We start from the raw sequence: 25,926 nt of genomic DNA, 5'->3' as shown, positions 1-25,926 counted from the left end.
TGTGATGCATCTCACATTGATGAAGACTACGAGGAAGAATGTGACAGTTCACTAGTTCCACAATAATCCTACATTTGATCAACACAGTTTTTCTTCTTGTGGTACACCATTCTATTTCTGCTTGAGAGTGTATTGATTTTTACTTTTAAAGTAATTTAAAGCTTATCATTACTACAAAACAAATAGTGACAGTGGGGGAGAGGGGAAGGAAAAGCTTATTACAGAAACTTGGCTGGGTTCAAACCAGCGCCTGACAGATAAATTAAATGCACCTCTGACTTCAGTCCATTTTGCTGCCTCAGGTCTGTTGATCAATTGATGCCAAATTCTTTTAGAAGAGCAGAAATCTGTGATCTGTAGGACTATCACACAGTACTTTCCCTTTAAGTTTAGTTTAGTTTTTTAATATAAATTTATTTATTGAGAATCACATTGCGATTTTATATAGGATGTTTTTCCTCAAGTACAACTTGGTGATTCCTGTTTGCAGTATTTATTTATTTGTTTACTTACCGACTTACTTGCTTACTGCAATAGAACCGACCAGGGAGCGGTCAAGGGCTGTTAGTGGTGAAGAAGACTGAAATTACAAAAACAACCAAAGCAAAGAGAGAGAGAGAAAATATATATATACAAAGTGACACTTGGTGCTATATACATGTCCTGCCTCTCCCAAAGTCTTTTGAATTTTGTTACTTGAAGCTCAAAGGCAAGGTTTTTCTTTCCATAGCAAAAACTCATATATTATTTGCTTGGTGCTTCTGGAATAAGCCGTTTCTTTGTAATTGCTTTGCTTGCTGGGATGCTTACTAACCTAAACAACTGTTTAACACACTTATTTGCAAATGCAGACATTTTTGCTAGTTTTACTGTCAGTGTCATGAATTTCTTTGTGTACAGCTGCAGATAAAATGCTTCTTGAACTTTTTCTCGGTTCTTTTTGTCACTGCAACTTGAAGAGATGAAGCTGTGCCCTCATGTGGCTAACAGCACAGTTGGCACAAACATTTAGTTGATGAATGACTTTCACTGTTCTTCACACACCATATCGTACTTACAGAGCATGAAGTGTAAGTCATCTAATTACACACAACACAGAAAGTGCACTCAATTCATGGAAAGGTCAGTTAAAGTGTCCCATAGCCCCCTTCATGTTGGATGTTATCATCATGTTTTAGAAGAGGAAGTGTACTTGATGAGGTCTCATCAAGGTATCAGTTTTATCATAAATAAATTAGCCCATTTGTTTTAACTGTGTACTTTTATTGGAGCGTGAGTTTTCAGTTGAATATTGTTGATGTTTGATGATTAACTACTTGTCAGTTTTTAACTTCTCAGAACTCTTTTTTTTTGTATTGGCCTTTAAAAGATCATCGTTGGTTAATCTTTTAGTTCAAAGTTATACAAACTGGTATAACTGGTAAAGGTAAAACCATTAGAGAACGGTTTGGTTGCTTATCCTTCGCTTACATCAGTGTTTGTGCTTGTGCTTTTGTAGATAACGTTTTTAATCGAGTCTCATCCCTACTGAATATGAGCCAAACCCAAATTAGTTTAATTAGTGATAATTCAAGGATATGAATGACAGGCAGAACATGTGACTGTTTTACAATACTTTGTCCTTAGTATTTGTTTAACTTTACAACGGAGAGGAATTTTCAAGTACAAAAACACAATGATTAAACCTGGAAACTTATATAAGCTTAAAACAATAGTCATTCTATTAATGAGTTGTGAAATAAGTCTTGTACCTTTTGTTGTTGCAAATTAGAGGTAGGTGAAAGTACAGTTGTAAAAAAAAAGTTTTAAACAGGTAATTGTAAGAGGAAATCAACAAAAACACTTTAAGGTAACATTCTATTTACAAGCCTTTTTATTCTTCTCTACAACTTTCAAGTGCAAAGTAATGTGCAAATCTGCAGTAGTTTTCAGCAAAATAAAATAACTTTATTTAAAATGTAAATGTATAGATGAATTATGAACTCTGTCTTGTCACATCTGCCTTTCAGTCCTAGTGCAATCAGTTTTAGTGCAGGTGGAACAACTTTAACTTGTTTTAAACATGAGGTAATATGTGTGAGGAAATCAACATATTTTCAATAGTAAAATAAGATTCTTATTTTACTATTAGTATTTTAATACTAGTACTGTAGTATTTTTGTGCAATTTTCAAGAAGAAAAAACTGTCAAATACAAAATTGTGTACAAAGTTGCATTAAATCTCTGATCAAAAAGTAAATAACTATTTTTTTTTAATTGACCTAAGTGTAAATCTATAAAAGTTAATAAAAAAATCTTGAAACATTTGCCCTTTAGCCTTAACCCTTATTGCTGCAAATCAAATGGATAGATTATAGGGCAAGCAGGACAACTTTAAAATGTAAACACGAGGTAACTTGTATGGGGAAAGCAACATGTGAACAATTCTAAAATAAAACTCTTGAGAAAACTCTTAATACAGCCGCTTCAACAGAGGCAGATTGCAGAGAAGCACAACTTCTCTCCTTTGAGGGAGCTACGCCTTTCCTTGTAAATATTAGCAATAAGGCTGAACACCCTCTCACTCGGCACAGAGGAAGGTGGAGAGCAGAGGTACTTCCTGGCCAGGCCTGACAATCGATTGAAACGACTGTCGTTAAGCTTCAATCACTCCAGTGGGTTTCCTTTTTTTCTTCCTATCATATCCTCCCTCAACTACTGCTCCAGCCCTTCAAGGACCCCCTCATGTGCCTTTTTTGGCTTGTTGAAGCAAGCTTGGTGTCATAAACACTAAATCTTGAAACTCGGCATAATTAGGGCGTGTCCTTTTGATTGACACGTATCCAATAACCGCGGCAAGAAGGAAGAGTGCATCATAACAGCGGTTTTTAGCTGGCTAACAGTGCGCCTTAGCTTTAGCCCGCCTATCTCTGTTAGCTGGTTAGCTACTGTTAGCTCCTGGTTAGCTTGGTCAGCTCTTAGCTACAGGCAGCGTGAAGTTTGATGGGTGTCAATCATCCACCCCACCTTCAGCTCCACCATTTTTGGATTTCCCGGGAATGATAACATGCGTGACGCTGCCAAGATGGCGACGGTGGGAACCACCCAATGAGCTTAAATTCAGCTCTTCAGAAACCTACGGTTGACGTCATGGAGGCTCCGTCCACCTTTAATATAGAGTCTATGGTCCTCCTACACCCTTGGTTTTTTTTTTAGGTCTCCCTCACCATTGTTATCACTAACACTTTCTGCTGGTATTGTCTCTGCTTGTGCTCTCTTTTGATCCATTATCCTGGAAAGCATATGAAGTGTTGAATTCCACCTGGTTGGATGATGGAATGGTGAGGAACACCAACCATCATTCGCTGCTGTGCTACATCTGAGTGGTCAAGGTTTTGGCCAGTACAGTGGTCCCTTGTTAATCACAGGAGTTACGTTCTAAAAATAACCCGCAATAGGCGAAATCCACGAAGTAGTCCGCTTTATTTTTTACAATTATTATAGATGTTTAAAGGCTGTAAAACCCCTCACTACACACTTTATGCACTTTTCTCAGACAGACCTTAACATTTTCACACTTTTCTCTCATGTTGAAACACCCTAAAGATTTAACCTTCATAGAAAAATAAGTCCAGTACAATAGAATGAAATTGCAGGACGCAGAACATAATGCGCTGTAATAAAAAAAAAAAAAGCATGCAAAATTGACGAGCCACGTTATAGCGAGGGACCACTGTATGTCCCCCACCATCTTCTGGAAGGTGAGGTCATCAGTCTTCACTAGCTAAAGAGTATGTGCAGTACAGCTCAGGCCAGGCATCTCTGCAAGTTTCATTCCTTTGATCATGTTTGCACCGCTGTCCCTCAGCACCAGGTGAATGTGCTGCTATCAGTGTTTCATTCTTTCAGTAAGGTCAGGAAGGTTTCGCTGTGTAAGACACAAACATGGCCTTTACATTCAGCACAATTTGGACTCTCTTGTCGATGAAATGTGCAGTTCATGAGAATCTCAGTTGATCCAGACCAACAGTCTGTGGTAAAGGCAATGCTTTTCCCTGCATTTTCCACAGACAGAAGTTCCTTTACTCTTCTTGCAACTTGTGAGTACATTTCATGCATCAGCTGAGTGAGACTTTTGGCTTTTAGAAGTATACTGGTTTTCTGCCTTGGCTGGTAATCTTTCAAAATCCTCACCCTCCACCACTGCAAAGGGCAGGGTATCTGTAGCAGTCCTTTCCATTATCATTTCGTTCATTTCTTTTGATCATGGATCTTTTGGGAACCACTTTGCTCTTCTATCAGACATTTGTTTGAGTGTGAGTTGAGTGTAGGGCTGCAGCTATCGATTATTTTAATTATTGATTTATCTGCCAATGTAATCAATCAATTAATCGGATGCGTTTTTTTCCTTTTCCTTTGAAGATCTTGTGACTGAAATGCAACTGAGCCGTAATTGTACAAAAGTCAGTAACAGATACATATTTATATATTGCAACAAACTTTGTTGCATCCACTGCATTTGCTGCTGCGGCACTAAATTCTGACTTTAAACAATCACAACGAAAAATAGATGATATCACCAGTAATGGCATTAGCTGGTAATGTGGTAAAAAATACGGTCTGTATTTATTTAGCGCTTTTAACAAAAGCACTTCACAATACACATCACATTCACACACTGATGACAGAAGCTGCCATGCAAGGCGCTCAAACACAACCGAAGCAATTTGGGGTTAGATGTTTTGCTCAGAGACACCTCGACATGAGTTCACCGGGCTGAAGATCGAACCGGCAACCCTCAGGTTACAAGACGACCATTGTACCACTACGCCACGCCACGCCACTGCCATGTCATCACAAGATAAAATATAACAAGCTGAATATACCTTAATTAAAATAAATATGACGAGAAAATCAAATCAATACAAAAATTAAATAAAAGGTTTTCTTCAATTTCTGGCCATAGCATTAATTAATACGTTATTACGTAATAACGCCTGAGAGAATTTAGAAAAGTCTCCTATTTTTTGGTTGAAGTGTTTTCCGACATGTGCACTCTGTCCTCAGACGGAAATGACTGTGTGTGTGCGTATGTGTCTGTGTGTGTTCTCACTACCGTGGTGCGGCACTAGGGCTGGGCGATTAATCGATAAATCGAATTTTCCATTTCTGGAGATTTATTGTGATGAAAATCTGGATTTTTTTCCATAGTTAGTTAGTTAGCAGCAGACTTAGCCCTCCCTCCACACCAGAACGGTGTTTGTCTGACAGATTTACAGTGAAGTGACCACTCAGGCCTGGGATTTAACTGTGCGTATAACTGCAGTGTGAAATGCTGCTCTCTGAGATGCAGAAGTCATCTTAACCCACAAACCCAAGTTAAGAGACAACCTTCATCAGGGGAATTATTTCTGCAGTGGATCCTGTATGATAAGGATCCAGATGGAAAGAGATAACAGATGCATTGTGTCTCATATTTCTATGTAAGATATGAAGTCATTTATATGGTGGAAAAGCTATGCCATTATACACTTTACTTTTGCTGGCATTCATCTATATAAACAAATAAATGCTTTTAAATAAGTTTATTTATGTTTTGTAAAAGAAAAGAAAGAAAAGATTTTATTTTTAGGCCATATTGCCCAGTCCTATGCGGCACTGTTATCGACGTACCGGAAACCACACACTAACAAATGTTCCGCGTTGTCTGGTACGCAAACTGCAATTAATTTTTTTGTAATCAATTAATCAATTGTAATTAACACGTTAATGTCCCACCCCTTTATATATATATATATATATATATATATATGTATGTGTGTAATTTTTCTTTTTTTTTTTTATCTTAAAGGTCCCATATTATACACTTTATTCCCAATCTGAGACCATTCATTAATATCTAAATGAAATATTTCCGCCATGGTATGGACAAATCGACCCTCAGTTTGAGTGCAGCGGCTTCTCTTCACCTCCCTCTTTTTAGCAGCTTCAGAAATGTGCCGTTTATGGTGGGCGGAACCCTGGTGGAGCAGCTCAGCTGTTGGCTCCGCCCATCGCATCGCCCGTCATGAGGTGATTGACAGGTTAGGCCTTAGCGGTAACTAGACGCTGATTACAGCGTAGTGAAGGATAAACAAACGCCGGAACACCGGAACCCATTCCTGAAGCCCCCATTACCGACCCAAACCGCGACGCACGGAGAACACAGCTAGCTACGCTCATCAATCTGATGCACAATGGCACCGGATACAAACAGTAGAAACAGTGACTTGGCTACATTTACAACAGTGCTAATATATTTTCAAGCTATCAGACTAATAAGGCCGAAACGATAAAATAACTGCCAGCTCTTACCTCTCCAGCTGTGTCACGGACAGTTGGTATTGAACCTGGCTTCAGCTTCAAACGGTTGGCGAAGCCTGCTTTCCATGCCCCCATGTTGTGGAAACAGTCCTCTTTGAAATGCTGGCCACAGACATGCAAAACCTTTGGAAGTTTTCCGGGTACATTTCCTCCAAAAATAAAATTAATCCACTCAGTCCTCGTGGGTTCAGTGGATGGAAGTAAAAAAACGTTTTCGTGTTCATTTATGCAGCCACAAACAGAACAGTGCTTCTGTCGCTTAGCCATGTCCGCTAACGAGGGTTGCCGAAGAGGGAAAAACACTGGGCGCTAGGTGATTTTTAGAGGGCGGGCTTTGAGAGCCGGTAGACGGGTCCATCGCTCTGTGGGGAGTGGTTATTGTCCCTTATGACGTCTTAACGTACAGGCTTTCAAACTCGCTCAATTCAGCGCTTACTTCCCTAGAGGTGGAGCAGGGGGGAGAGAGAGCGCCTGAAAGAGTTTCACACTTACGGGTCTCCTACACATGCGGGGGGACCAGTATGACTGTTCCAAAACCATTAAAAAGTGAATTTTGCATAATATGGGACCTTTAAAATTCTACAGGTGCCTCCAGTGAAATGAAGAGGGAAGCTGGTCCACATAGTTTAATCCACACATTCTGCATACGTCACTAAATATATAGCAGGTTGCACTTTGAACAGCGTGCATCCTGATAAGCCTGAGTGCAGGAAAATATTGCTGGCAAACAGAAGGAGGTTGTGATTGCAGGATTGCTTTGGGCCATACCTTATTCATTATCTCTCCAACATCATGTGCTATTCAATCAGTGGTGATAATGGTTAGTTTAAAAGTTTAAAGATGGATATTATTTAGCCTCTTGCCAGATGAGATCACATCTTTGCAACAATAAGCTCCTAATGGGCTTTGTTTGCTCCACAAGAGTAGGATAAGGTGCTCACTGAAGATGGCCATTTGATGAAAGCTTTCTGGCGGCAACCAGCTGTCACTGTTGCTGTGGTAACCCCCATAAGAACTGCAAAACGGCAGGGCGATCAGGTTTCTGTGGTAACTGCTGACTTCTGCTATTTTTGTCTTTTTAGCTCATATAGAGCTGGAGGTTTGAGTGAGCCAAAAAATGAGGCTCATTGTAGATAAAACATCTCCAGTAAAGCACGTTGCCTCATATCCCATGAAAGAAACTTTAATCTCATTTATTTGATCTTGACCTGTGATACTAAATCCACAGGAGATTCAGAAAGACTTTACCATAAACCCATGGTACCTAGTAATAATGATAATAATAATAATCCCTTATTAGTCCCACAGTGGGGAAATTGTTTCTCTGCATTTAACCCATCCTAGTTGCTAGGAGCAGTGGGCTGCCACATTCCAGCGCATGGTGAGCAGTTGGGGGTTAAGAGTTTTACTCATGGACCCGTATTGGTTCAGTACAACACATTTTAAAACAAAAATAATTAAAACTGAGATTAGGAAATGTGTTCACTATCAGCTGTATAACCTGTGTAAAGAGGCTGTTTTTTTTCTCATAGACATTCATTTCAAAGTCAAAGTCACTTTATTTGTCAAATCTGCTATATGTACAAGACATACAGAGGATCGAAATTGCGTTTCACTCAGACCCAAGGTGCAGACAATAATGCAGAGAGTTTAGCATCCTGACAGCCTGGTGGAAGAAGCTGTCCTTCAGTCTGCTGGTCCTGGCGCTGAGACTCCGCATTCTCCTCCCTGAAGGCAGCAGACTGAGGAGGCTGTGTGACGGGTGGGTGGGGTCACCAGCGATGCCGAGAGCTTTGCGGGTGAGGCGGGTGCAGTAGATGTCGTAGAGGGAGGGGAGAAGGGCACCGATGATCTTTTTGGCTGTTCTCACAATGCGCTGGAGGTCTTGTGGCAGGACGCGGTGCAGAAGCCGTACCACACTGTGATGGAGCTGGACAGGATGCTCTCCACAGTACCTCTGTAGAAGGTCTGCATGATGGGGGCCGGGGCTCTAGCTCTTCTCAGCTTGCGGAGGAAGTAGAGGCGTTGATGGGCTTTCTTGGTCAGTGCTGTTGTGTTGTTGGTCCAGGAGAGGTACTCTGACATGTGTACACCCAAGAATTTAGTGCTGCTCACCCTCTCCACAGCAGCACCGTTGATGGTCAGAGGAGCATGTTGGGAGTGGACTCTCCTGAAGTCCACAACAATCTCTTTTGTCTTCTCAACTTTCAGAGAGAGATTGTTGGGTGAGAACCACAAGGCCAAGCGGTTCACCTCGCCCTGGTAGTTTGTCTCATCCCCATTACTGATGAGACCCACAACGGTCTTGTCGTCCGCAAACTTGATGAAGAGGTTTGAGCTGTGCAGAGGGGTGCAGTCGTGGGTCAGCAGGGTGAAGAGGAGGGGGCTCGGCACACATCCTTGAGGGGCCCCCGTGTTCAGAGTGATGGTCCTGGATGTGTTGCAGCCGACCCGTACTGCCTGTCGTCTCCCGGTCAGGAAGTCCAACACCCAGTTGCACAGCGAGGTGTTCAGCCCCAGCCTGTCCAGTTTTGGAACGAGCTGTTGGGGGATGATTGTGTTGAATGCTGAGCTAAAATCAATAAACAGCATTCTGGCGTATGAGTTTTTTGAGTCCAGGTGAGTGAGGGTAGAGTGCAGGGCAATGGAGATGGCATCATCAGACGAGAGGTTGGGCCGATATGCAAACTGAAAGGGGTCCAAGGAGGGGGGGGAGGACAGGAGGGGGTGGGGTCTTGTGTGCAGGCGTGCTGTTGTGTGCCTCAAAGCAAGCAAAGAAGTTGTTCAGCTCATTCAACAGCGAGGTGTTGCCATTACAGGTCTGCGGTGGGGGTTTGTAGTCCGTAATGGTCTGTATTCCCCTCCACAGACTTGTATTCAGATTCTTTAAACAGATCTAAGGCTTTTTGTTAAATGATTCGGCCATCAGTACTAGTTTCAAGTAGAGTTGAGCCAATACCGATATTAACATAGAAAAAACTCACCAATCCTGCCAAAGTAAGGGGATTGGAATCGCACACACAGACACACTGGTTTATGCAATCTTGTTTTGAGTTAGTAGGGCAGAGAAGCAAATGCATGTTAGTCACTGTTGTGCTAACATGTAGCATTAGCATTATGTTAGCAATTTGGTGTCATTACTCGTTAAAAGATCATGCTAGTAAAACAGCAATATGCCTAATATGCAGGACTGAAGTTTCAGAGGTTGCACAAATGCTGCCAAATATAACCCCAGCAATCTTATAAAGCCTTTTGGTAACCATCATGTAATAGCGTATGAAGAGTTTGTTTCCTTAAAAAGAAGTGCAACAAACTGCAGCAACAACAAACACTGGCAAATGCTTTTAAAAAACGTGAGGGAAACCTCAAAAGAATGCCAGAAAGCCAGAAAGCCACTGCAATAACAAAGTTTTATTGTCCAGGATGACCAGCCACTGTCCTTTTGTGGAAAAAATTCACAAAATTGTTTTTAATAGAAATTATTTGGTTTGAGGTTATTTACTTAAAAATTAGGTTCTGTGGCAATCATGATTTTCATGTAAAACATGAATAGCATAAATAAGTAATCCATTTTTATGATACCGAGCTGATATTGGCCTGGCTGTGTGGAGAGGATGAAAGTGGTCCTAGAAGAGTTGCAACAAAAGCAGAGCTTGAGATTTTACAAGCCATTTCTTTGTTTCAAAGAGAAAGAAATAACAGAAATTATGTGGAAATCTTGACTGCTATTTTTACTCCATCACTATTGTTGTGTATGTTTAAGCTGGAGAATAGCTGGGAGCATCGACATCCGAATTTAATTTGCTTTATTTGGTAAAATCAGTCATGACTAGACTTATACTTCTGACTTCTTTAACTCCTGAGTGCTTTTCATATCCTCAGAATTCAGTATTATTACCGTTCATGTCTTCCAGAAGAGGAGTTTAGTACATGGCAGTCAGTTAAGGCTGTTTGAACATTTACCAAGAAGAGTAATCAGCAAGGAAACACAGTGCTAATTGAATCGGCTCAGTGGCATCTCATAGAGGCAACAGCCGCATTTATCATCATTGCGTTCAAATGCGAATGTAGAGCTGCAGCTAACCTTGTCAGCCTTTTAATTTCCCTGGGCGTCCTCCGTGGTATTGTCATACAAGAAAGAGAAGTGTTGTATTTCCAGAAGTTCATTAGATTTAATCACTTCTTTCTTTACTTTCTTTCTTTCTTCCTAATCTCTGTTGAAGCTATCTGGGTGAATGTAGTGATGTGGTTCTCAGGATAAATAAAAATAATTGTACTACAGGTATCATTGCACTGAAAAAGTGTCTTTTTTATCTCCAAAATTGTACTGACACCTTCATCTTTTCTCCCTTAGTGTAATTTAAGAGTTGTCATGGTTACCTCTTCAGGAGGAGACTAAGACACACACACATCCATCCCACTTCATTAAAATCCATGCTATTGATTGGCTGGACTGGTATCTACATGCCCCCCCCCAATGTACATATTCAGCTGGGTTACTCGAGCGAGTGAGTGAGAGAGAGAAAGAGAGAGAGAGGCAGAGCTAGCTAACAATTGAATTGGCCTCCTGTCACTCACATACAGCAGCCGGTTAAGAAAAAGAGCCCAGACCAGCGGCCCTCACTAATAAATGTGCTCTATGAAAGCCGACTAGCTTCAGTGTAGTTCTCTGTATGGATCTGAGCAGCTGGTGGGGAAACATTGTCTTGATTTTTGGTGGAAACCTCTTCTTTTTAGACTTTTTTTCTTTTTCCCATGCTGGAAAAGCCACGTTAGTGTGTTGGTAGCTCTGGTGGATGTTTCAGTGGGATGGAGGGTAAGTAGTTTGGCTTCATTTGTTGGGCAGCTGTGTATAGTCAGGAATTGTAAAGCAGTTGTGTTTCTGATCTTGTACCCTGAAAAAAATGGCCATTATCCTGCATACAGCAGGTGGTTCTGTACGTTTTCTATTGATATTCATGAAGTAGACCGTTTGCTCAGTGCGTGGGCAGTGGCGTGCTGATCCTGTGTGTTTGTGTGTGTGTGTTGCTGCTGCTTAATGTCTTAGTTGTGTATTTGTGTGTATGTGTGAGGGATATGCCAGCTGTAACTGATATCTGTGTTTACATAGGTGCTTGTTGAGCAGAGCTCGAATAAGCCATGTATTTATCTTTTGTTGATGCCCTAGATGTTTTTCTTTGTTTGGTTTTTATTCAGCGTTGAAAGAAAAAAATAAAATCAAGTCTCTTTTGAGTGTTTTAACTCCCGCTTCTCGGCATTGCAGCCATGATTTTGTCAAACATCGACTGGCAAGAAAAGAAAAACTATTTTTCTGTTTCCAGGCGCTTCATTGGTATAGAGTGAACATATCGTCAGAGTCGTTCAGGTTTGTCTTTTGCATTTCGTCGTCTTTGACAGAAATGTTGTTACAACCGGAAAAGGAACCTTTTTTTTTATTCTGCTTTTTCCTTGGCATAAAATCAAACCTCTTTAAGTCAGGATTTTATTCAGGAATTCTTGGACTTGTCTTGGAATATTTGAATTAAACTTAAGGAGAATATCTTATTTTTCTTTATTTGTTTAGATGTAAAGTTTTCTGCAGATTTAATGAAGGCCTGGGTGATAAAATGATTTCATTGTTCATTGTAACAATTTATTTTTATGATTTTTTTTTTTTTTTTTTTTAGTTTATTTATTTTTTTCCTACTTTAATAAGCACAGCCAGCATTTGCTTTAGGAGAAAATATTCTCCCGTAGTTAAAGGTACAGGCTGTGCTGGAAAAATCCAACTTTTTGTGGTTCAAAATGTTCACGTCATGCAGTGTTTTCAAAAATTTTTTGTACAAATACTATGAAAGGAAAAGTGTTGTTTTTTTCTTGATGTTTTAAGTTGAAATAACGCAGTGTGAAGTCAAACATGTTCAAAGATTTATTCTCAAAGCTTAGAAACCAGCTCCCTGGTAGTTGGACATTGTAACTAGTAGTTGTACTCATTCTGTGGTAAAGTTGTTTACAATAACTGAGCCTGGCAATTTGTTTTTAAGCATTTATTAAATCATAGATTAAATAATTTGTTTGGAATGAAAAAAAATCTGAAATTTTATGTTTTTTGGGGGGGCAGATATGTCCTTATCTGTATGTGTTATCTAGCTGGTACCGTTTACCACTTTGCATTTGTATACTTAAGGACAAAAATACCACTTTGTGTAGAAGTGTTTCAGACAGACTTTCAGGAATTTATTTTCCTCGTAAATGTTACCCATAGAGATTTTCTATCCTTCCTTTTCCTTGATTGACAGACACAAACTATATTGTGTTCAAGATGAATTTAAAGAACATAATTTTTGCATTAATGCTAATAAATGCAGTAATGTGACGTGTAAAGAAAACTTTTGGGTTAGTAATTGTTGTTTTTGCTCCGTTTTTTTTAAAGAAATACTATGTGTGGGCACAAATGTCAAAATGATGGCTCCAAAACATACTTTTTGTTCTTTTATGGTGCACACAGATGAGCTTAGCAACTATTGCTGTTGCTTAAAGGTCAGCAGCAGTAGTTAGACTGAGACAGGCTCTGCTAGCTGCCTAGTCACTCATAGTTTGCCATATGAGCCAAGCTATTAGGCACTCTTAATCGGCCCTGCCAACCACTATTTCAGGCAAGAATGACAAAGCTGGAGTGACTTTCATCTCATGTGGCCCACAGGAACTCCTAGCTTTGTGTCACGTCCACTCACACATTCCTTCCGCTGATGTTGACCTTGATTTAACTCTTATAGCAGTGTTATCTGATCAGTATTCAGTCTCCCTTCTGTTCACACCCCTGAGGATTGCATCTCCTGTATGTTTTAGATTAATTTCCAGTCATTAAAGTATAATTCAGTATAATTCAATATGCATTCATTAATCTTAACACCCACAAAGGCTGTTAAGAGGCTAAACACATTTACATAAAGTCAGCATAAACACGGTGGAATCGTCTCATAAGTGTATAAATATGGCGTTTACAGCGCTGCTGAGTATTACAACACTTCATGGTGATGACTTGCTGTATCTCTGTGGCTCCTTTGAAGTGTGAAACTCTTCACTGCATCACTGCTTTCATTATATTTCAAAAGGAGTCCAGACACATGGCTGTGCAGGTAAATGCAGCTGTTTCATTAACAGTATGTTTAAACTACTAAATATTTTAATACTGGTGTTACAGTACATCGTACATTCAGGTCTTAATCCATTTTTGTGTAGCTTTGTCTTTTTCTGTTTGAGCCTCTTTCATGTATATCTTTTAATCCCAGAACTGATGCACCTTTGTTGTGTATCGTGTCATATGTGAAAGTATGGAGGTGGGTGGAAGTTGATTGGCGACCGATACACCTCTGAGCCAGCCTGTAAGGCACAATCAATATGGAAAAGAAGCTTATGTCTCCTGTGCCTAGAAACACTGAGATAAATATTAATGTTATAAGGGGTACTGAACCTTTTTTTTTATTTTACACTTTTAGATTTAATTCTGATTTTGGGGTTTCTGATTTTAAAAATTTCTTCTTGATTCAAAATTACAGAAACAGAATTTTGGCAGTTGGTCAGAAGTAATTGGACACATAATTTAAATGGATTAATCTTATTGATGAGCAGTAGTCTGCCAGTTGGAGTCTTATGAAGCTAGGGTAGGGACATTACATCTCAAATCCTTTATTTTCTATATTTTGCTTCAAAATTTTTATCTGTTTTTTTTTTTTTTGTGTGTGTGTGTGTGTGTGTATTGTAAATACTTTTTTTCCCTATTTTTTAGATACTTACTTGTTGAGTGTATAGTATTTTTGTTTTGTATAACTGATTTAATTTTATTCTGATAACCTGGTAAGTAAATGTTTAAGCTGTGACACTGAAAATACAAGTCAGTTTTACAAGTACAAAACATTTGTCCCACATTTTTCTTTCCTATTCAAGAACCAGTCAGATTTCTCTAATCCCTAACCAAACCAATCATGGACAAAAAGAGGGTGGAGGTCCTGTGTGTCCACAGCCAAACTTTGCATCATGTGGAAAAGTACTGCTGCTCCTAAAAGTTAAGTTGGTTTATAGATTAAAAAAAAAACAAACAAACAAAACCCTTTTGATTTGATGATTTGTCTGAACTGGGAAGTCGGATCTGGGAATGACATCACATCTTAGCTAACAGTATTCTTGCAGAAAATTAGCTAAACCACTATGTATGCCACCAATATGCTCGCTTTGCTCACGTTTTCTCTTTACAGAACATTATTGAGGCAGTATGTAGAAATTACCACAAGACGCCGAAGGTAAACCAGGAATTAATTGTATTCTGTAAGAGAAATTGTGAACGAGATTTTCTTCATGGAAAGGACAGTGGTTGTTTTGGTGTAGTTTCTCATGTGTGCAGCTTGTTTATGTTTAGTGTAGATCATATTTATGCAGGTATAAACCGCTGGTTTGTCGGGCAGCCATCTTTATTAGGTGAAGTCGGGGTTGGTGAGTTTTCCCTCACTTGGATATCCAACTTCAAGGGGTGTTCGCGTTGTATTTCCAGCTGGGAACTCAGAAAATCTGACTTCTGAGTACAAATCGAAAGCACCTTTAGAAGAATTAGTTGATAATAGAGACATGTTTTTCATCTCCAGAAAGAAACCTTTGAGTTTACCTAAACCGATTCAGCTTTAGGGAGCTGTAACAGTTGCTGACATCAGTCGGATGGTCTTAGCGGTACTTTTCCATATTATGTAAAGTTTGATTGTAGACAAAGAATCTTAACCCCCTTGTCTGTGACTGGTTAGTGATTACAGAAATCTGATTGGTTCCTTGAGTGAACATGTAAAACGTGCGACGAATATGTTGTAAAGCACTTTGCAGTTTATCTGTGAGAAGTGCTATATAAATAACTTTTACATACTTATAATCTCTGACTAGTAATATTTTATTTTCTATTATTTTCAGAACTAATCCATGCTTGTAGATTTAATTTGTACCTGTAGATTTTGTTACAGTTTGAAATATGAAGATGCAAGTTAAAACTGTACATATAAAGATATCTTTAAAAGGCATCTTTTAAATATTCTTATATATTGGGGTGGGACTTTTAATATTAATAATTACAAAAAAAATGAATGTGTTAAAAAATGTTAACACATTTCATCGCAGTTTGCCTTCCAAACAACACTGAACGTTTGTCAGTGCATAAGTTCTGGTACACCGATTAAATCGAGACACATGTCAGAGTTTGGCTAAATATGTGTTGCAGATTTAACTGCACTGCACTTTGTCCATGAACCAGTTCATGGTCAAGGGGTTGTCTCAGTGTGTGTCCTTTATTAATGCAGTCAGGTCAGCAGTATGCCCACCGTCCCCTTTTCAGTAAAGGTCATGTCTCCTGTTGTCTCCAGTGACATTTAGTCCTCAATCTGTCTGATTCAATTTGTCCCTTTAATTCATCATGCTGCTCTCCTACCTTTCTGCTTAACTGCTTAAATACTTTAATTCAATGGAGTAGCAGCTGCAAAAGAGGCCAAAGGGAAATGATCCTAAACACACATTATTTTGTTTTTGTTTTTTTAATTGAGCTGATTTTTTTTATATTAGGTTACATATTTCCTGACAAGAGTACAGGAGAACAACCCTGTGGTGATCCTGTAGTTTGTGCTAGGTACAGAGAGTGAACTGAAGGGAAAGGAACAACATGTCTTTAGTTAGGTGTTACGTGGATGGGGAGGAAAAAAAAATTGGTTAAGAGATCAAGCTGCACGGGACGCAGGTACCTCTGATATAATGGTAGGGAAACACAGAGCATGGATGGAAGAAATGTTGCCGAAGTTAACTTGTGATATACACAAAGGGTGATTTAACCCCAGCATTCCTACAGATATTTTGTTCATTGAACTAGTAATGTCTTGTCTTTTGTGACTGTGCAATAAAATTAGAGCAGAACTAGAAACATGGCTTAAGTCACCTGAGAAAGGGTTGTTTTTTTCTTTTCACATTTCTCTTTGCATGTTACATAAATACATGAGCATTGTACACAACATTTACAGTTTAATACACACCTCAATTCAATATAGTTTGTTAAAAACACTGAGTCAGTCATTTTTATTATTTATGTCACAGAAAAATAACCTAAAATGATGCCATGTTATTAATGAGAAAATTTAAAGAAAATCTACAAATTTGTATGTAAAACAAAACCATAAGGGTGACCAGTACACTGTTAAGGCCTAATTATGCTGTCTTACATGAGTAAATGGCAAAGTCCATTTCAGATGTTGCCATGGTTGTCAAGTCAAATCCTCCACAAGTGGCCAGCGCCACGTTCACTCCTGTGAGCCAGCGTCAGTTTCAGACATCGTTTGGTGACGGTAATGCATCGCTATAAAGTTTTTTCCAAGCGCCCAACACACCTTAAACATATCGCATGTAGCCTTTCTTCAATTTCTACAGTTGTTCTCCATCCGTCTGGTTTTTTTGTTCCCTTCTTGGTCCTCCTCTTCTTCTCTGGTTTGTTTCTTTCCCTGCTCGCATGTCAGCTGTTCTGCTCAGCACTGCTGTGGCATTTCTCCATCTTCTGTGTTAAGTGACGGATAGCTAAGCTCCCTGAAAAAGGACCAAATTACATGTGTATTTGTCTTCTGCATCGAGCATAAACAGGCCTTTAGTCTGCAGAACTGTTCTGCTTTCTGACATGATGGTTGCCTACCTGCAACAGGTAGTGATATTTGGTCCGGTGTGGATAAAAAGAGAACATGATTGATATTGGGGGGAAGAGCTTGGTTTCCTGAAGTTCTTTTTTGCCAACTAAATATAAAATTGGGGTCAATTGTACGTGTTCCCCATTTTTAAACATTAAACGCAGCTTGAGTTGAACTTAATTATTAAATGTAACCATGCAGCAGTCCTGTGTAGACGTACTACTGTTTTTGTTAAAAGAATAGATTCATGTTAATATGTTTATATGTTGATATTTTAGTTGCCTTTTGTGAGTTGAAATGAATAGAAATGATTGTGTTAAATCAGCTGTGAAATTGTCTCGTGTCAATCGATGGATCCTTAATCAATTCAGAATAGTATTGTGGCAGTATTTTATTCATTTATACAGGTTTTTTTTTTTCTAAATGTGCACCGGCAAATAACGCTGTTGTCAGACAAAAGGGAAGAAACCAAAACAGCTCTTGTATTTAAAGATTTGCATAATTTAGTTGGCCGTCTAGATTTCTGTCCCTGCATACTGATAAAAAAAAAAGAGCTATAAAAGGCAAAAAATGAAACTGTTAGAAGAGACAGACACAGCTGGAGGTTTGGAAGTTAAGTATTTGACGCTCAAGTTGGACTCACTGATTGGTTTATGTGAATATGAGCAAATGTGAAACGTTATTCGTGGCTGATAAACTGACTTGTTGAAGAATTAATTGTGAGCCAGGCAGCAGTGTCCTCTTGAGTGCTGGCCGATGGCAGCTGTAAGGTCTGCTTCACTACAAGCTTATCTGAAAGACCTTTTCTGTTGGGACGAGAGCCTCCACTTCACAGCAATGAATAGCTATCCAGCTGCACTTAGTTTGTGCATGTGTCTGTGTTTCTGTGTGTCTATGAGGCGGGGCTTCATCTGAGTGTGGCGTCTTTTGTCTCCTTCCAGCCTCCATGAGGCTGATAATAGGAATTAACATACCATAACCCCCTCTCCACTAAAATATAGCATAGTTTTCTACAGCAAAGAATTGGACCAGTCTTTGGCAGACTACCAGACTTTTGTTAATAAGATGCAGTTTACGATTTGGTTTGTGTTAACTTCACATTTACAGAGCAGATGAGTTGAAAAACACAAGGGTGGCAACCGACTCCTTCACTACGACTGGTATTTGAGAAAAGTGTAGATGGAATGTGTAAACCTCAGATGATCTTCATACAGTATAGTTTTCGAGCAGTTGAAAGAACAGATAATATGTAGTACTTAGCTTTTCTCTTTGTTAGTTTTAAAAATATACTCTGATTGCAATGATTTGACACAATTCTGATTATTTTTAGTAATTATTCTGATAATCAGGGCTCTGAATAAACACCTGCCAATCCACCAAACATGAGAAAAAATTTATTCTGGCAGGTATAAATGGATACTTACTGTCCAGTCAAGCAGGTGACGACTAAAGTAAATCATTTCAGTTTTGTCATGCAGTGCTGTCACTACATTTCCCATGAACACTATTCCATAACGTACTGTACATCCATTGGCTTTGTGCTTACTTTATATGGTGTTGTTGCAAGCTGCTGCCTGAACAAAGTGCAGCTGAATTAGGAATAAAATAAAATTAAAATAAGTGCCGTGTAGAAAGATAAATAAAAATGTGGCAGTGGTCTGACAGTGGTTAAAAGAAAAGAAAGGAGGTAGAAGAGAATGAGGAGGAGGTGAGCCAGCATAAAGCAACACTAGTGGACTTTGGTACACAATTATAAGATCACAAATTATACAATATTTAATTTAAACAGCACATTAGCTAAACATTAACGTCATTTAACCCCGGTACTGAACATTTACAAAGCTGGTGCTTATCCTGCAGGTGGTGAAACATGCTCAACACGTTCCTGCAACATTTTTATAACAATATTATCAACACAGACAAGTTGAGATGAATCTGCTCCAGTTGTTTATTGTTTGGATGTTTCGTCCACACAGAGCCGGCGTTTCTGAAGTCTGAAACTGCTTCTATTCTGAAACGGTTCGCAAAGAGCATAGCTATGCAAACAACAGTCTGTTCGTTTCTGTATGAACAACGTAGACTCATATTTTTATGGTTCAATGACACAATCGTCCCAGAACCCTTTCACAGCACTGGCTGTCAAGTCCTGTTATAATAAAGTTTTAAAAAAACAACGAACTCCAGACCAAATAATCAATAACCTTCAGAAATAAGACCAGCTACAACCGATGCAGCAGCAACCACCAAAAAAGCCGACCAAGTACCACTCCACTCCGCTCCACCGATTTCTTGACATCTAACATCTAATGAAAGTTACTCAGTCGTCTGAACATAGACTAGTGTTGTTGTTTGGGAAACCAGTGGTTGTAATGAAGCCTGACAACTTAACCATCAATTTTCAGGACAATATTTACAAGCTGTTTATGTTTACTCCTGCGTAGTAAAGTCTGCCCACTTTGGTTCTGGTTAAACTGGTATGAACGAATGCTGGTTCACCAGAAAGCATCAAGTTTCTGAGACCTGAGAATAAAACTGTTACTAGAACCAGAACCATGTCTGTGTTAAAGCACTAGCGCAGACCTCCCTCTTCTGCTGCTGCTGCTTTTTTATTGCCTTTGTTTTGCATGTGTTCATCCTTCATGTCTTCTTCTCAGCATTTGTGGCAGCACCACAGCGCCTGGCATTAATACTACAGCGTTTTCCCTGGAATTGTGTGGACGTACACCTTTCTGGGAAAACATTTTGTATGAAAACCTTTTATTTAAAAAGAAATTAATAGCTTTGTTTTTTGAGGATGTGGCCTTACTGGCTGCTGAAGCATCCTCTACAGTGACAGCTTGGTCATGTTTTTTAAGGATGACTTAATCCATTTCTTTGGAGAGAATAACTCTTCCTCTACTATCCCACTCCAGCTCGTTTCTTCTGCAACTCACATGGAATGAAAACAAAGCAATGATTGAGGTATATTGTTCTTTGGAAAGTGACAGCATTGAGGGATCTTTACAGTTAATTATTCATGATGCCTAATATTGTGATTAATTGTAGAATCAAATCATCATGACATCCCCAGATTCAATGTGAGCTGTGTGTTTTTATTTATTATAATTGCACCATTTCTTATTTATCTTTGCGGGTCTTTTGCTCTGACTTTACAGAGCCAAACCTTTCTGTTACTCTTCACTAGTTTTTGTTTTGTTTCTTATTTCAAAACTGAGACATCCAGATAAAACATTTCACTGATTAGTTTCTTGCTGCTGCTTTGTCGTTGCTTTCCGTGTCATAGTTGCAGTACAAACACTGTTTATATTCAAATGATTAATTAGGGGACTGTCTGCATCCAATTTGTGGCTAAAAAGTGGGAGTGGAAGCATGGCTTGTGATGTTTGCACTGTGTTATAAATCTGACAAGAATGTGTAGCACATTTCTGCTTTTGTGCTCACACACAGTTTTATCCGTCTGGTTGACCCGCCCTTATTTGTAATAAAGGACAAAAGACTTTGCTCATGAGGCATACCCAGTGTGATGTGGCCTAACAAAACATATCTGCCACAACTGTGAATTTCAATCAAGAAATGGGGTTCATACTGGAAATTGTTTTTTATTTTTGTATTGATATGAGTTTGTTTTGTACCACAGTGCTGGTTTAAATAGCCTAGGCCACGTTTCGAGCCGGGCAACTGTCATATTGGAGATGTTAAATGGTGAAAAATGGACGGAGAAAGTGAATCTGTAGCAGATGTTTAAGTTGAACATGACAGGAAAAAAGGAGCCATATCTGTTAACTGCAGACACTGACTTTGCTTTGGACCAAACAACTGTTCACAGAAAATGTTGTTCACCTAAAAATTATAACTGGAGACACAATCTTAGCTCCAAAGATGCTTCAGAGAACCATTTGTGTTTCAAAACGTGTTTTTCCATATTTGTAAATCCACTCAGAATCTTGCTCATTTGGTTTGCTGAAACTTGATTATTTGCCCACACCCCTTCTTAGAAACACTGATGGTGGATGTCCAGAAAGTGTTTTTAATTACGCTGTGGCTGTTGTTACCAAGAAATAGCCCTACATTTAGGATCGCTTACTCACATCTAAAGATGAAAGTATTAAATTTGAGTTAAACTAACTGCTTAGAGAAGTTGATGTTTCACATCAAGTCAGTGCAATCTTCTGTAGGAAAAGTTTAATGATGCTTACTCAGCTGATAATTATAGCCTGGCTGGGAAAAACACACTATTTATTTAACTTTAATAATCATTTCAACATTCATGTTGCAGCATGGTGTTTTTTGTGCTGTAAGTCCCATTTTCTTTGCAGAATTTGGAAATCTATTTTTGAATATGGTCTCTGATGAGTGAGGATTGGTTTGCACTCTGATTTTGTATCTGCAGTACATCCTCACTCTGTAGTTAAAGCCTACCCTGGTCCCCTGGTGTTGTGTAATTTCACGTCTGAGCAGCAGGGCTCTCTGGGAAATGCCAAACACTGCATGTGAATGATGTCTTTCTGCATGAATCATTTCATGCACTAGAATCACAAATGTCCTTGAATCTTGGGTCTTTTTGATGTTTTTCAAACAGTCTTCTCTACAGACTTGACCCATTTCTTTCCTAAATGGAGATTCTGCATTTGACTCTACCAGTATATCTTCAAAAATGTGTCTGTTTAGCATCGACAAGAGACTTTATCTGAATATTAAGTACTAACCGTTATTCTTTTTGTCTTTTCTGCAGTAAGCATGTTTCTCAACACTCTGACGCCCAAGTTCTACGTGGCTCTAACAGGCACCTCGTCCCTCATATCAGGACTCATATTGGTAAGATCTGCCTATTTGTAGCCTTTTAATGACTCAGCTGGCCATAATTTACTGATTTGGAAAAAAATATTGCCTAAAAAGAGAGGTATATCTTTCCATACCCAGAGACAAAAATGGCATTTTATGGTTCATGACTGTGCATTTAGTTGACATTCTCATTCATCATGTTAAAGGGAAAATTCGTTTAGACACCATTGGCTCCCTCAGTGACTTTAGAAGAGTAAGATGTAATCTGTTAGAACTTTAATCACAGGTTCAGAGGCCACCAGAACTTGTAATGAGAAGAAATCGGCACTCATGGTTTTTCATAAGATGAGCTGGAAAAAGTCGCCCCCTCCTTTCACACTGTCTAATAGCCTGTTGCACTATGCAGCAGACCTTTTATAATTTATTTGCCTTTTAGACTACTGAGAACACATTTGGGTCTGTTTTGCGTGGGATGGGGGTACAGATCTGAATAGGACTCTTCATCGTTGTGCATTAAACACTAGTGGATCCAACTACCACATCGCTTTCAGGTCTCCCCACAGTAACAAACTCTGCTGCAGTGTTTGGTCTGTAGTTTAAAATAGCCCCTCTTTTAATTAACTCTCTCTCTCTCTCTCTCTCTCTCTCTCTCTTCCCTCCGGGCTATTAGCCAAGTTGCGTGGGTTGCTTGGAAATGGTGTTGAGCTTTGCACAAGCTCTGTGAAATCATGAAGAAACGTTGAAGCCAGTTGGTTTCTCTGAGGCGATGATGTGCGTTGTTTTGTAATTGGAATAGATGCTTATGCTGAATTTAGGTGGATTTTCACCCAAGGACTCTTAAACAACTCTGTGAAAATTTTTAAATAATTTCCTCCCTCAAGCTTGGCCAGAAAGCATCCTGTGTTTGTAGGAAAATAGTTCTCATGAATAAACGTCAATGTTTGTGTCATATTCAGTCATCAGAACTAGATACATGTAAATACTTAATGTTTTCTGTCCAGTTATCACAAAACAAAGAAAAACTTTATGGTATTTAGAGCAGCACTGTTTTTAATGTTATTAAACTCTAGGGGGTGTAACCATACATGGATCTACACTGATTTAATGCAGCAGCAGCAAAGATCTGAATTGAAAACAGACAGTAGCCATGTGTTTATGGACACAAGTATTCAGATTATAAGCTTGATTGGTCATGCAGATGGTGTTTATCTGGTGTTTTATAAGATGGGAAAATGAGGAATTGAGTCACTAAACACTGCTCAAGGTGTTAAGTTGGTGAGGTGTTTTCTCAGTTACCTACAGGTTTGCAGATGTGTTTAGCTTTGTATTTGTGTCCTGCAAACCAGTTAAATCAGCTCTGAAAACAGTGAAACTAATCTTTTCTGCTGCTGTATTTACTGAACTCAGCTCAGTCCAGTAGCATGTTTTTAAAAGTGAAGTCTCTTTCTTTCTCTGCTCCCCCTCTCAGATCTTTGAGTGGTGGTATTTCAGGAAGTACGGGACCTCCTTCATAGAGCAGGTGTCTGTAAGCCACTTGCGCCCCCTGCTGGGTGGAGTGGACAGCACCTCTCCCAGCAACTCAAACACCAGTAATGGGGAGGCTGACTCTAATCGGCAAAGTGTGTCTGGTAAGATCTCACACATTTATACCATCTATCTTCACATTTCATGACTGTTGGGGTGCACAAACCTTCTGCTAAAATAATTTTGGTTTACATGTTTATTTCTGAGCGCAGAAATTAGACTGATGCTTCTATCAAACCATAAAATGCACTTTATTCTTGACGCCTGCAGAGCAGCTCCACAATTAGCTGATACATGACACATATTACTCTGCCTGATGCATCAGATTTACTTAACTCGTTATTTTCCCTCACGTTTGTGGCCTTAAGTCTAGAACAGATGTGTCAAATTCTGGGTGTCAACAGCTGTTGCTTTCCTGCAGGTTTTAAACTTTTCCTGCTTCAACATCTGATTCAGATTAATGGAGCCTGACAACATGATGTTGGAGAACCATTTCTTTTTAATCATGTTTGTTAAAAATATCTAATACCTACAGGATAGTGGCCCTCAAGGACTGGAATTGGACATCCCAGAATAAGCCTCTAGCACAGACTCCGTCACAAACAACCTTTCAGAGTTACTTAATATAACAGGTTGTGTTTAAATGTTCCTCATTTTTTTCTTTGTTTTTTTCTCAGATCAATAAAGAAAAAAAGTGTGAAAGTCATAAATATTATTATTATTTAGGGTCCGAGCCATAGGAAGTATGGAAGGACCCTATTGTTGTTGAAATGTTTATTCTCCTCCTCCTCCTTCTAAGTGCTTTGAGGCCAAATATGACCCCCTAAACACCCATGAAAAGTTGTGAAATTTGGCACACACGTCAAGCCCGGCGAAAATTGCAATATTCTAAGGTCCGCATACACTTCAATGCAAAAATGGCTCAACAGCGCCACCTTGAAAAAACTAAAAACCCCAAATGAATGGGGTCCTGAACGTCTACTTCGACGTAGGAAGACGAAACTTGGCACATACGTGTAACACCCCGACTTGAGCAAAAAAGTCAATCGAAGACCTGTTGCCATGGCAACGGGGTACCCGCCATCTTGGAGTTTACGGCCATTTTTTCTCCATTTTTTTCAGTTTACACGCATCGTATTTGAACGAACTAGTCTGAGGGGATTCGTGCGAGTGACTCCAAACTTGGTGGGACGCTTCCTGACAAGTTGGGGACCAAATGCTATTCAAATCTTTCTAATAGGAAAAAGCGTGTTACCGTGGCAACCGACGGAAAAAAGCCTTCTCGCCATGAAAGTTGACAGTATTCATACTTCTTGGGTCCCTAACACATTACAACACCTGTTGCCATGGCAACATAGCATGTTAGCATGCTAGCAAAAAATGCTAACTAGGTATATCAACATTTCAGATTCCCAGCTGCACGTTTTACCATGTCACATACGATGTTAGCAGGTTACCTAACATGCTACGAAAAGGTGTATGAGACGGGTGTCGGGGTCAAGAGGCTCGGACCCGATGGATGTCGCTCGCAACTTTAATATTATTATTATTATTATTATTATGAAAGTATAATAAAGGAAAATTAAGTATAAAAACAAGAAAAAAATTAAAAGGGGGGATTCAGCAATACAGAAAATGTAAGGTAAATAAATTACAATTAGTTAAAGTTTGTAAAATGATTGCCAGATATAAAAAATGTTCCTAAGTTACCTTTACATCAATGTTTTATCATCCTTAGCTTAAGAATTAACATTACATTACAGAGCCAAATGATTGTAATAGGGTGAACAAATCATTTTAATGATATTTAGCTCATCTTAGCTTAATATTAGCTCCTCAGTGCAGCTGGCCTGGGTTCAAGTCCTGGCCTGGAGCTCCTCACTGCACGCCAAAAACTCTCTATTTTAAAAGAGGGAAATAAAAAGAAAACTCCTATTAAAAAAGACAACCCTGATATGCAGTCATACCTAACTGTCAAACTCTTGATGGGATTGTAAAAAATTTGGTTGGTGTCCTTCGGTCACCTCGGCGTCCGTTGTACATTGTGACGCTTTGATCGTGGTTAATCCGATGGATGCTCTCACTCTTCCTCGTGAATTCAGTTATTTAAGAAGCATAAATGTCTTACTGATGAATAATTCCACTGGAAAAAATTTGGATGACATGAGAAAATATTAATCCTACATAATTTTCCAAATTGCGGTTTATATGAGGTGACTCATCCGGACTTAGGAGTAGTAAGTTTTACTGGATGTTTTGGGAATGCTGCAGCAGCAGCAGCTTAAAGTTGCAGTGATGAGTAACTCCACCCACTCACTTTAATCTCTGCTAGTTTCCTCCAGAGGATTCTGCCACTGATTTCTTTTATTTATTTATTTGTTTTTATGTATGTGTGTCTGACAAAATTTAATTAAGATTGTGCTGAATTAAAATGAACAAGCCATGGTCAAAAGAAGGAAGGCAGTTTAATTTTTTCAAATGTACTAATCCTCTAATTTTCTGATAATGAATCAACTCTGTGTGAAACTCCATTTAAGTCTGAGATTTTTGCAGGTTTAATGTGTGTGTTGCAGCAGACGTTGAAGACAAGTTTGGATGAAATGTT

At 39.1% G+C, this 25,926-nt stretch overlaps 1 protein-coding gene across 7 annotated transcripts in view; it reads left to right on the top strand.

Annotated features, from left to right (window-relative positions):
* The window catches only part of LOC121647553 (suppressor of tumorigenicity 7 protein homolog), a 70,576-nt gene that overhangs the window by 24,757 nt on the left and 19,893 nt on the right, over positions 1 to 25,926 (top strand). For 6 of the 7 annotated variants that reach the window (XM_041997078.1, XM_041997082.1, XM_041997076.1 and 3 more), the window contains 2 exons: positions 21,748 to 21,830; positions 23,266 to 23,425. In XM_041997078.1, coding sequence (XP_041853012.1) covers positions 21,748 to 21,830; positions 23,266 to 23,425 — 243 coding nt within the window. Of the gene's footprint in view, positions 1 to 11,037; positions 11,159 to 21,747; positions 21,831 to 23,265; positions 23,426 to 25,926 lie in introns of those variants that run through there. The other variant, XM_041997080.1, reaches the window with a different exon arrangement.

The sequence above is a fragment of the Melanotaenia boesemani genome, chromosome 10 (assembly GCF_017639745.1).
Source record: "Melanotaenia boesemani isolate fMelBoe1 chromosome 10, fMelBoe1.pri, whole genome shotgun sequence".
NCBI classification, from domain to species: Eukaryota; Metazoa; Chordata; class Actinopteri; order Atheriniformes; family Melanotaeniidae; genus Melanotaenia; species Melanotaenia boesemani.
The sequence above is the reverse complement of the archived record's forward strand: the minus strand, read 5'-3'. Positions and strand labels throughout refer to the sequence as shown.